At 34.8% G+C, this 13190-nt stretch overlaps 1 protein-coding gene across 1 annotated transcript; it reads left to right on the forward strand.

The window, feature by feature from the left end:
* The first annotated feature begins 434 nt into the window (after positions 1-434).
* On the forward strand, positions 435-12100 carry LOC123211326 (methylcrotonoyl-CoA carboxylase subunit alpha, mitochondrial). The gene is given in 22 exon segments (XM_044629973.1): positions 435-735; positions 738-898; positions 1473-1594; positions 1677-1824; positions 2117-2254; positions 2488-2583; positions 2671-2730; positions 2835-2927; positions 3020-3131; positions 3629-3733; positions 4071-4207; positions 4588-4822; positions 4911-5077; positions 5252-5368; positions 5920-6162; positions 6268-6364; positions 9643-9972; positions 10294-10415; positions 10581-10789; positions 10900-11074; positions 11288-11422; positions 11638-12100. Coding segments are annotated over 22 exon segments (3393 nt in total). The 5' UTR covers positions 435-551; the 3' UTR covers positions 11845-12100.
* Positions 12101-13190: the final 1090 nt, after the last annotated feature.

Raw genomic sequence — 13190 nt, forward strand, 5'->3', positions numbered from 1 at the left:
AAACATATATATGAGAAGGAAAAAAAGACAAGAGGAACCAAACAACAGTGGACACTATAAGTGTATAATGTAATATTTTTATCTACGCTTGTATACTTTAGATTTAGACATTTTGATCATCATACTTAACCAAGGTAAAAATCTTGTATCCTGTTCATTTTTTTACTGATTTTGCTCATCCTCTCATGCACTGTTATAGAGCAATTTGAATCTTTTTAAATTCTAATCATTGTTACTATAATCTGTTTTATACAAAACTCAAAATTATGTACATCAATTGGTGTTGCAAAATTGCATTGACAATGAGAATGTAACTTCTAATCAGAGGACTTGTTATATTAAGATCTTATGAAAAACTTTTTCATAAACACTTAAACCCAACGAAGGGTACTAATGATATTTTCCATTTTTAATATTATCCTGCGACGGGAAGAGTTTGCCAGGTATGCACCATTTCAGATAAGGCCCCACCGTCTCATACTAATCGCCATTTCCAATTACTTGGGATTACTCGATCAACCTTTCAGTCGCAGAGCTCCGAACCAAACACAATGTCGTTAATGGCATTAATTCTCCGTCGAAAGCCCAACGACAAGTCGTTTCTTCTCCAATTACGATTATTCAGCGACTCAACTTCGCATGTTAAACCGTCGCAAGGACATCAACAAGAACCCATAGAAAAAATTCTGATAGCAAACAGAGGCGAAATCGCTTGCAGAATCATGAGAACCGCAAAGGGTTAGGAATTCGAACTGTCGCCGTTTACAGCGACGCCGACAAGGATTCTCTTCACGTGAAATCCGCTGATGAAGCTATTCGTCTCGGTCCTCCTCCGGCTCGGTTGAGTTACCTCCAAGGCTCGTACATTGTCGAGGCCGCGATCCGAACTGGCGCTCAGGTAATGAGCACTGGAATTTCTCTTTAGGTAACTTAATGGATTTTCTCTGTTGCACTTTTGGTTTCAAGCTTCATTTTAGTAATCTTAAGTGATACTGACTGCTACCTTAGTGTTTTAGCGATCTTATGTACTTTTTTAAAAATCCAATATTCTACTTTATGTACTGGCCGTAACTGTTGTATGAATGTTAACTTATTTTGATGATCAATGCAATAGATGGGTTTGGCTCATCATTTTAACCATGAATCTGTTACTAATAATGCTATAGGTTGTATACAGCTATGTGGAGAAAATGAAAGGCTCGGTGAATATTAAATGTTAAAATTCAGCACAACAAATCTTTAGCATACAAGAATAATGATGGTTCAATAAAAGAATTATATCATATCAGCTTGTATATGAAGTTTGTAACACCATGTGAAATGGAAGATCCAATTGTTAGCATGTGATTGTATTACTTAGTGATTGCTCTAAATGTGAAATAATGTGTAAAGTTGAATGATTTGCTTATTATTTTGGGAAATTCAATGTGAGGACATGCTTTTCAGAGTGGATATCTTGTTTTGATAAATAGGCTATCCACCCTGGTTATGGTTTCTTGTCAGAAAGTGCTGATTTCGCGCAGCTTTGTGAAGATAAGGGTATTAAATTTATTGGTCCCCCAGTATCTGCTATCCGGGATATGGGTGATAAGAGGTGAAATCAAGTTTTCTTTTGGTATGAATTCATTCAACATTCTGTGGTCATGCTATTTATTAATTTTATGTATGCTTATCAGTGCATCGAAGAGAATAATGGGTGCAGCAGGGGTGCCACTTGTGCCTGGATATCATGGCCATGAACAAGATATTGATTTTATGAAATCAGAAGCTGATAAAATTGGATATCCTATCTTAATAAAACCAACACATGGAGGTGGAGGAAAGGTTTGTCATATCTTTGTAGTCATATAATAGTTCTTGTGCTATAATTGATGATTGGATTTTTGCTTTGCTTAGTATATAATGCACATTTTATAATTATTACCATTTCTAAGTTGTGCTGCTGATTAACTTGACAATTGCTATGCAAATTGCTGTGACTTTAGTATTTTTTCCATGCCTTTTATGTGACATTAAAGAAGGAATTACATAGGAAGACTAGTTTAATTTTATTGTGTAGGTCCCGTAGGAAATTTGTTTCCTTAAGATTTGGTTCTCACCTTTATCAATTTTTTAGGGTATGAGGATTGTACAAAGTCAGAATGAATTTGTTGACTCTTTCTTGGGAGCACAACGTGAGGCTGCTGCTTCTTTTGGTGTAAACACAATTTTGTTAGAGAAGTACATTACTCAACCAAGGCACATAGAAGTACAGGTACTTGCTGGTTGATTGTATCTTTGCTACTAACATTGCTCTTCAAATCAAATTAAGTCATGCGGTAAGTTGATTATAAGTTTTTCAAAATATATCTTCGTGATCTTTCCTCTCAAGTTATTTGGATAACTTCATTTTTGGAATGGAATGAGGGCTATACTTTTGTGATTAAATTGATGGTTTATCAGGTTTTTATATTACTTAATTTGATTTTTTTCTGCTTTATTTTGTAGATATTTGGGGACAAGTATGGAAATGTGCTGCATTTGTATGAGAGGGATTGCAGTGTGCAGAGAAGGCACCAGAAGATAATTGAAGAAGCTCCAGCTGTAATCATCATTAATATAATCTAGGTTTAGGTTTAGGCTTTCACTTATACATATATGAAAGTTTTGATTGAAACTCCATTGATGCAGCCAAATGTCACCAATGACTTTCGCTCACATTTGGGGCAGGCTGCTGTATCTGCTGCCAAGGTGACATAGTTTTCTTATTCAATCTGTTGAAAACTGCCTAATCAAATTTGCAGATTTTTTATATATATATATATAAATCCTTCTTTTCTCTTTGATGCTTAAAGGCAGTTAATTACGACAATGCGGGTACTGTGGAGTTCATTGTTGATACTGAATCAGGCCACTTTTATTTTATGGAGATGAACACCCGTCTTCAGGTTTTGTTTGTTTATCTTTTCTGCCTCTTGTTTGTTATCTTGAATGAACAAGAGTAACAAAGTCCCAATTGGAGAATGTGTATGCTCTGTAGGTTGAGCATCCTGTGACTGAGATGATTGTTGGTCAAGATCTAGTAGAGTGGCAAATCCGTGTTGCAAATGGAGAACCTCTTCCTCTGAGTCAATCACAAGTTCCCTTATTAGGTGAACTTTCTCCTCCTTGTTAAAGAGCCATGTTATGACTTAGTATTATCAGGATGCCCAGTTTAACCGTGTAATTGCATGGGATTCTTATGTATGATTCTGACAGGTTTTAATTTTAATTTACAAGTAACACATCTGTTAGGCGACCAAATAGTAAGGTTTTGGGTTTTTGAAATGTTTTATGAAGAAACTTGTTGTCTTGTTCTAATGTTCCTGGTAAAATGAACCTATGGTAGAACATGGTGGAGCTCCTGTTTGGACAGGTTTACATCAAAAGTTCTTTGAAACTTTTGGCTTTTTATATCGATCATAAATGGGATAACCGTGCGTACTGGAAGGGCCCCTGCTATGTTGGCTTCTTTGTTGATTTACAGTTTTGGGGAAGCTTACTATAGTTTTGGCATTGAATTCTTGATTCACAATTGAGTATTTAGAGCATATGAAATATGGATTACTTTTGGCTTCTGGATGATAATGATTACTTTTTCTTTTGACAGGTCATGCTTTTGAAGCCCGGATATATGCTGAAAATGTCCCTAAAGGATTTCTTCCTGCAACTGGAGTTCTTCATCATTATCATCCTGTCCCGGTCTCTTCTGAAGGTAAAGTTATAGTGAAGTTGCTTATATACAGTAAAAACAAAAATCCCATCTCCATCTTGGAGAATTTTGTTCAACCAAAGTCGCTTTTGCTTTTTCACTTTTTGGTAGATTAGGCTTCAGTCATTTGTTTTTCTTTATCTAACAAACTTGACCTACACCATAAGTCTAATCTTCCAGCTCTTTTTGCATTGAAAATAGCATGTGAGATGACGGAATTTTTTCACTAGATATCTATTTTATTGAACTAAGCAAACAACTACCTTTGAGTGCCTTAGTTATCCATTTAGCAAGATATATTTTGCTGTCATTCTTCTTATGAATTTACACCATTTAGCAGTTCGGGTTGAGACTGGAGTTAAACAAGGAGATACTGTTAGCATGCACTATGATCCTATGATTGCAAAGCTTGTAGTGCGGGGTGAAAACCGTGCTGTGGCACTGGTCAAGCTGAAGAATTGTTTATCAAACTTTCAGGTATATCCTTTATTGAATTCTGTCTCCAATTGCAGTGTAGGTGAGTTCATATCACTGTTGTAGGATTTGTCATTTAAGCTTTTAGCCCAAGTGCTTGTTAGAATGATACTCCACTAATTGGATCTCTGAATCTGCATAGCCAAGGATGAAATTAATGATATTATTCTAAACATGGAAGTCTTCTAAGTACATTTAATTGTATGCATAAACTTTGTAGTTCATTATCTTCAAGATATTGGGTATGAACCTTGTATAAATGGATAATTCAATGCAGTTGAACATTGATGCTATTTTTTATGCATTGTGCAATGCACAATAATTTATGATTTGGACATTGTTTAATTTTGATTTTGATCAATCATAACTTTAATTGCTGTTAGGTTGCAGGTGTGCCCACTAATATCAACTTTCTCCAAAAACTTGCTAATCATAGGGCATTTCAAAGTGGAAACGTGGAAACTCATTTTATTGAGCATCATAAAGATGACCTCTTTGTTAATCATAGTAGTTCTGCCTTAGCAAAGGTTTCTTACAGTGCTGCAAGACTCAACACAATGCTGGTAGCTGCATGTATTTGTGAACAAGAACATTCCGCTTTTAAGCAAAGTCCCTTTGGTAAGTTGAAGTTTTTGGTATAGTCTTGGGTTCTGTATTTGCTGTTTTATATGGTCCTCTTAGCATGTGCACGTGGTGATTTGTCCAGGGAGCCACAGGTTACTTCCCATATGGTATGCTCGTCCTCCTTTCAGAGTCCATCATCATGCTAGGCGAATCATGGAACTTGAGTGGGAGAATGAGTATGATAATACTTGCTCAAAGCTTTTTACACTCAATGTCATTTATCAGCCAGATGGGAGCTATCTGATTGAGGTTTTTACCTTCTTAGAGTGCATTTAAAAGAATGGTGTCAACTACAAGTTCTTAAAACTATCTTCTCTTCATCCTTCATATCTTTTTCTGCTCTCCAGCTTCTCTCTCTTTTCTTCTTTTGATTGTTCCCCACTGAAATGCTTCTAAGAGTAATTTGATTTCAACACATAACAGATAGCAGAAGATGGTTCACCTGGTTTAGAAGTCAAGGCAACTTGCCTAGGTGAGCATGATTTTAGAGTTGAATTTGATGGTGCAAGCACAGATGTTAGTTTAGCTGTTTACTCCAAGGTAAATGCCTCTCTACAATCATATTTAAGAATGTATGTCAATTGATTTATAGGAATTAAGTACATCCCGTTTTATGATTACTTGTTTATATAGAATCTTAGTACAAATAATCAATATTTCATAAAAGCCATGCGTGAACCACTACATACTATATCCTTGTCCTATCTGGCAATCTTTCAACCGTCTCCTACTTTTTACTGTGGAAGTTTTCTCATAGGGAGAGAAACAGTTGGTAGTTCAATCATTTTCTTGAATGGTGTAGTGGATCATTATCTTGTTAATGAGGACCTATTGCATTCTGGAACTATCTCATGTCCATCCCTTCTACCATGTGGGTGGTCTTGATGTGTTTCACCAATTTTTATGCAAGCATTTTTTCAATTGTTTATTTATGAGGACATCGTTTGAAGTTTTCATTAAGTGAATTAGTATGCATTTTTAAAGTGGGATCAGGGGATCACAATACTCCCTCCATGTCTGAGGATATCTTCTTATTTGCTTTGTCACTCTGTGTTACTTTTGAATTAAGATTCACTAATTTGGGGTGTTAGGATCGCACTAAGCACATTCATGTATGGAATTGTTTACAACACCACCATTTCAAGCAAAAATTGGGGCTTGAGTTGTCTAATGATGAGGAAATCCAGCATAAGACCAGTCATGAAACTGCAAAAGGTCCCCCAGGGACTGTGGTAGCACCCATGGCTGGTTTAGTAGTAAAGGTTCTTGTGAAAGATGGGACAAAGGTGGAAGAAGGACAACCTATTTTAGTGTTAGAAGCAATGAAGATGGAGGTTTGTGTTCCTTTTTCTACACACAATTGTTTCTTTTCTCTCATCTTCCAAAAGCTGTGCTTGACATTATTGATCATCTCTCACTCTTTTTTTTTCCTTTAATAGCATGTGGTAAAGGCACCATCTGGTGGGATTGTCAATGGGCTTCAAGTAACAGCTGGCCAACAAGTTTCAGATGGTGGTGTTCTCTTCAGGGTTCACGGTTAGTCAATTTTGTGTTTACTCATTCATCATGAACCAAGGATTTAGTTAGCTTAAAGTACGATGTGGCCACATCAACATTGACTGTGTGTTATGTTTATGGTAGCATGGTTCCATCCTTTATAGGATGACCACATACTTGTTAATATGTTTAGAGTAACACGGTTCATCCTCCTCACATCAAAATATTTGGATTTAGTGCTCTGAACACAAATTACCAACTCAACCTTTATGCTTGCCCATTTTACATGTGAACAAAGTAAGATAAAATAATCATCAAAATTAGGATAGAAATTTTAAGTGGTTGTGCTCAAAACAACATGAAATTAAGCAACTAACTTATTTTATTCATAAACGAGTTTGCATGTTATTATCTGCACCCTTTGTTGGAGTCACTGACAAGAAGATTGCACACAAACAACTCTAATAATGGTATCGTGTTTGCTGTTCTATGCAATCATTACTGAATAACTAAATTATGGTTGCTGACTATTGGGTTGAAGTTTGTGGGGATATTCTTGGACTGTTGGATTTAACATCACCAAACATAAGGTGGTGTTATACATTATTATTGTATTAAAGAGAGTTAGTCCCATACAATATTATAATTTCTAGAAAGTTACTTTGAATTCTTATTTCTGATTCTTTCATTTAGTGATCTTTAATCTTGTGGATTCACAATGCTCAAGATTAGTTTAATATTATTTCCATAATCAATTGAACAAAGATCTAAGCAGGTTATTTATATGGTCAGGATGAGTAGAATCTATCTTGCTGTTCCTTTGATGACAAAATCTCACTCAACCAGAACATAGCTTGCACCATCAAGTACAGAGGAGTTGACTACATCTGTTGCAAGAATAATAATCTTGGGTAAGTGCCTCATTCCTTGTACTCTTCGTCAACATCGAATAAGGAAATCTACCGTCTTCAGATTTAACAGCAATAGTTAAGTATTGTAAACAACATTTGATTTAGTAATGATAAATATTTTCGAGTTCTTTACCAGCCTATTGCCTCTAGAGTACTGGTCTTTGTCATCAGTCAGTCTAAAAAAATGGGCACTACTATGCATTTGCACCCACGCATGCCATGAACAGAGGTTTAACCTGATGATTTTTTATGTTCTTTACTCTTGGTCAAGCCATGAACACAGGTTTAACCGGATGATTTTATTTTGTCTAATTCAGATTTAAGTTCTGATTGAACTGTCCCCCACTATTGGCGTGCATTCTCCACACTTATAGTGGGGGGCCTTTGATCATTTATTCAGTTGATTGGTGATGATTCGTTGCTTAAGTGAATTGGCTTATTCAATTTGTTCCAGCCGCTCAGTTCTTTCCATCAGAATCAAGTTTGAAAAGCTATGTAACAGATGCATGTACAATAACCGGCTAATGAGATTGTGCCACATTAGTTATAATATCTGACACAGCTTTCTCGTTAGGTGATTGTAGGTGCATCCTAGGCAGTGAAACTTTACTCTTGAAATTCCTCTGTATGATCCACGCTACTTTTGAAAATTAGAGGATGCCAGATGGCCATAATCTTTATTATTGCGATTCTGTTGGCATATGAAATTAGAAATTTTATTAATCCTTCCTTTCTGCCTCACCCACACCACAAGCCATATTGGGTGATGAAGATACCAAATTTTCTGTTGAATTGTGGCGAAGTGGTGGCTGGTTCTGTTTTAAGTTACTGCACACAACCCACCATGTTTGGTTTTTGTTCTCCAAAACACACTTGGCTGAATCTGAATGAGATGCCAATTCACAAAACCTACACCTTATTTTGGAGAATGTCAAGAATATTCAAAGCTATTTTTTTCCTTTTGTCTTTTTCAAATAAAAAAGTTTCTGTAAGGAAATTGCGTACTTGGTGGGGGAATAAAGGATATGACAAATGGGTCTAATCTAATCAATTTGTGATACAGCTGCCTAAATCAAATTGCCCTGTCCGTTTCAAGGATGGGATAATCTTAATATATGCTGTTCACTGTACAAGAAAAAGATAGTTTAGGCCACGTTTTATTATTTGACCACGTATATTATTATTTGCGTCTTCTTTCATTGGAACTTTGTGAATTGGAAAAAATACATATATATTTAAAACTATTAGGGGAGTGTTAAAAAGCATTTTGATAATCTATTTTTTTATTATTAATATTATTATATTTAATTTATAAATAATAAAAAATTTTGGTAATGTTTTATTATTAATGATGATGTAACACATAATATAAAAAGTAATTTGATTATCACTTCTAATTTAATTATTAAAATATTACCAAAATAAATTTTTTTATTTATAAATTTTTGGAAATAAAAATAATTTTATTTTTAATTAATATAATAAATAATATAACAAAAATTTTAGAATAATTATATTTAAGGTATTTAAGTAAAATAATATATTAGTATTCTTTTATTACTCTAATCAAACATAATAATTATTTATATTTAATCAATTCATCAAATTTTTTCAAATATAATAATAATTTATATTCAATTCATCAAAATAATTTTTTAATTTTAATAATAAAATATTTTTTAAACCAACTGTCCATAAGTGACTTCCTTCGTTCAAGCTTTGGTATCCTAATATAAGAAATCCAAAAGAAAAAAAAGGTAAAAGACAGAAAAATACAAAAATAAAACAGGGGTATAATTGTAATTTGAGAGTGAAGCAAAATCATAAAAAACCGGTAAATCCGTTAAATAGGAAAATAAGCAAGGTTTAAAAACGTCTGATTTGAAACAGTCAGGCAACTAATTTCGGCCACAATCCCCGCCTTTTCTATTTATCAAACTTAACCTATTTTTATTTTTCATTTTATCATTACAAATTCTCTTTCTACTTTGTTCCAATTTGTTGTTTGTTGTTCTGTTCTCTTAATTCTCATCCACAAAACCCTACTTTCTTTTTCTATCAAATGCTAATATAATCATTCCTCCAACGGTTTATGCCTTTCTATCTCTTCGTTTTTCCCCTTCATTTAAACTTATATTCCTTTTTTGATTCTGGGTTCTCAGTTTACGTGATTCTAATTCTCTGTTTTTCTTGCTCCGCCACTTTCACAAATTCAAGAATTGTCAACTTTTCTGTATGTCTTTGTGGGTTGGTACTGATTTTTCATTGTTTGAAGTCTAAAATTTTGAATGGCTTAAGAAAAGTCAGATAGTTGACTTTCTTTTCGCCTTGTTTCTGCGTATTAAAGAAATTTTTTTTTTGTTTACTTTAAGGAAAAGTTTGGTTTTTTGAATTCAAGTAATTAAGAAATGGATTCTGGTAGTGGTGAGGGAGATGAAGGTGCTGCAAAAAATGAAAAATCAAATAACAGTGAAGCTAAAAATGGGTTGGTTTCAGATGCGAAGAGTGAAAGAAAGAGGGACTTGTTTTTTAGAGCTGATAAGATTGATTTCAAGAGCTGGGATATTCAGCTGGAGAAGCACTTAAGCAGAGTTTGGTCTAGGGACAGAGAAGTTCATTCGCGGAAACAGGAAGAGTGGGAGATTGATTTGGCTAAACTTGATATAAAGCATGAAGTAGCTCGTGGCACTTACGGAACTGTTTATCGTGGCGTATATGATGGTCAAGATGCTGCAGGTAGATTTTGTGTATTGCTTTTTTAATCTTCTATTGTTATAAACAAATCAATCTTTGAATTCAATCATTTCGGATCATAACTTTTTATTGATATGTGATTGAGTTGAGTTTACTGGACTAGTGTAATATCATTTCATCAGTTTGTCACTTAGAACTTATAGTCTTCAGCTTTACGTAGCTGTTAATGGTTTGTGTTGCTTGGATGTCTTGATGATCATTAATATCACAACTGAGATTAAGTCTGTTAATTATGAGGCTCTTGATTTGTACATATACACGAATATCAAGTGATTAGTTTTTGATGTCTAATTGATATTGCAGTGAAGGTATTGGATTGGGGAGAGGATGGAATGGTCACTTCTGCTGAAACTGCTGCTCTCCGGGCATCATTTCAGCAAGAGGTTGCTGTCTGGCAAAAGCTTGACCACCCAAATGTTACAAAGGTAAAAATTTGTTAGTCTTAGTTTATGATATACTGCTCATTCAACTAGTATCTTGATGAAAAGTTTTGGTTAGTTTGCCTTTTTCCAATCTTTGTTGATTTTACTTGGATTATCATGGTGCAGTTGCTGTTGTTTCAAATTTTGTGTTTAAATTGTATGTTACAGTTTATTGGAGCTTCAATGGGAACTTCCAATCTTAAGATTCCTTCCAAAGGTGACACAAGTGACCACCATAATTCTATTCCTTCAAGGGCTTGCTGCGTTGTCGTTGAGTACGTTCCAGGTGGGACACTGAAGAAATTTTTAATCAGGAATAGAAGCAAAAAACTCGCCTTAAAGGTTGTGATTCAACTTGCTTTGGATCTCTCTAGAGGGTGAGTGCAGCATATGTTCATTATCTCAAAATTATCAATTCTTGTATAGGACCTCTCTCGGAGGTGAGGGTGATTCAATTCTTCTATTTGTTTTGGTTCTACTGTTGTAGGTTGAGTTATCTTCACTCGAAGAAGATTGTACATCGAGATGTGAAGACAGAAAATATGTTGCTTGATGCTAACAGAACTTTGAAAATAGCTGATTTTGGTGTTGCTCGAGTTGAAGCTCAAAATCCAAGAGATATGACAGGGGAAACTGGAACCCTTGGCTACATGGCCCCTGAGGTACCGATGCTTCTGTAACTCTTCAAATGTCAAACAATGGCCTTTTAATCTTTAAAATGATAACTACATACGCATTTTCCATACACTTGTAATCTCAATTATGTCAACAAGTCAAATGAAATTGTTGCTATTTTTTGTCCTTTTTTCCTAGTTCGTGAATTCACGTGTCCTTTGAAAGCCAGAAAAATATTCTGACAGAATTAGCATGTGTAGGTGCTTGATGGGAAGCCTTACAATCGAAAATGTGATGTCTACAGCTTTGGTATATGCTTATGGGAAATCTACTGCTGCGACATGCCTTACCCTAATCTTAGTTTTGCCGATGTTTCAGCTGCAGTTGTTAGACAGGTTTTTCTATTATTAGAATTACATATTAAACAACATAGACAGTTGTATCTCTACTGTTATCAAGTTGCAAATTTCCAAATATAAAGTCCTTAAAATCCATACCTCAACTTTGAACTGCAGTTAACTCCAACTCTCATAAGTTAAATCCTGCTACACAAGTAGAGATATGGATTTTAGGTTAACTAAAATGCATACTGATTTTTTTTTTGTCTTAGAACTTACGGCTGGATATCCCTAGATGTTGCCCACATTCATTGGTAAGCATAATGCGAAAATGCTGGGATGCAAACCCAGAAAAGCGGCCTGACATGGAGGAGGTGGTGAGGTTGCTAGAAGCAGTAGACACAAGCAAGGGAGGAGGCATGATACCTGAAGATGAAGCTCAAGGATGTTTCTGCTTCATGCCAACTCGAGGCCCATAATTTGTTTTAATTTTCATTTGATCTTATATTCATATCTATATTTCTATCATGTGCAATGCAGATAAAAAAAGGAAAGTCATGAAGCAGAAGCAGTTTGTTGCTGCACTTGAGACCATACATCAATTCCTGTAATGCATGAAAAAAACTTCTGGTTCCGCGTGAAGTCATAGTCATTTCCATTGTATTGAAAATTAACTTTCTGTTTTTGTAATTACTTCAATCAGTTGCATGAAATTCTTGAATTTCAAGTTCCAAATTTGTGTATTAGTGGTTGAGCTCTGTTTTTGAAATGAAACGAGGATGGTTTATAATTAGCTTAGACTCATAAAAGGAAGCCATGATTAAAAGATGAATAAGCCGCTGTGATCGAACACAGATTAATGTGCGAATCAGAAGTGTGATATAGGAAATAAATTTTGAGGAAAATTCTAAAATGATTTGAATGGGATTACTTCACGCAGCGATTTGATACATTTTTGCTGTTCTTCTACAGGTTCAAATGGATTTTTTTTTGGGTTCCTAATGCTGTTACATGCATCTACCATTGGAGTACCTTTTTTTATTTGTCATGATCTTATAGTGAGAAATAATGATAAAAGTAGCTGTGCACGAACTGGTTAGGGTTGCAGTCATCCCTAATGAATCCATGTTAGGCTCGAGCCCTATAATTAAGCTAACATTGGAACTTAACTTCAAGCCTTATGAATGATGTAATATGCGAGCTGAACCCCTCTATTCTATGTGAATTTGATGTTGGTACAGCAAGAGAGTTCCACTGTGTTGAAACTCAAGGCCTCTGACGCTTTGCCTTCCTCTATTACTAGTTATAGATTAACTGATACCATATTTCGCTGATTTGTTTGGAGATAACATAATATATTGGCTTGACCAAGATTTGTGCATCTTTACTTTATAGAGATTGGAATCTCTGAAGAAAATAGAATCCCACAAAGAGTAGAGGTAAAGATTAAAGTAGAAGACTAGTGTTTTTGAGTATCAAGTTCGCCATTTAGGGAGAAAGAATTAGTTTAGAATTTGTTCTTACGATAAAAATGTCTTCTTTTTCAAGTGCAAATCCCATGTGTACGAATTCTGATTCTAGAGAGTGTGGGGATCTTTAATGGTAGTGTGATTTTGATTTTGGTGTTGTATAGCTAATGGAAGCAGAACGTTCTCCAATTTCCAATTTGCCCATCAACAATTATTCTCTTCTTGTTGCCCATTTGGGCTACAACCGTATGCCCTAAGAAATAAGGCATAAGCAAGCAATACTGTTGAATCTTCATCCTCCATATTATTTTTATTAGACTCTTTTTATTTTTTATTAGATAAGCTTGAATTGTGAA

This window comes from Mangifera indica, chromosome 3, assembly GCF_011075055.1.
Source record: "Mangifera indica cultivar Alphonso chromosome 3, CATAS_Mindica_2.1, whole genome shotgun sequence".
Classification (NCBI taxonomy): domain Eukaryota; kingdom Viridiplantae; phylum Streptophyta; class Magnoliopsida; order Sapindales; family Anacardiaceae; genus Mangifera; species Mangifera indica.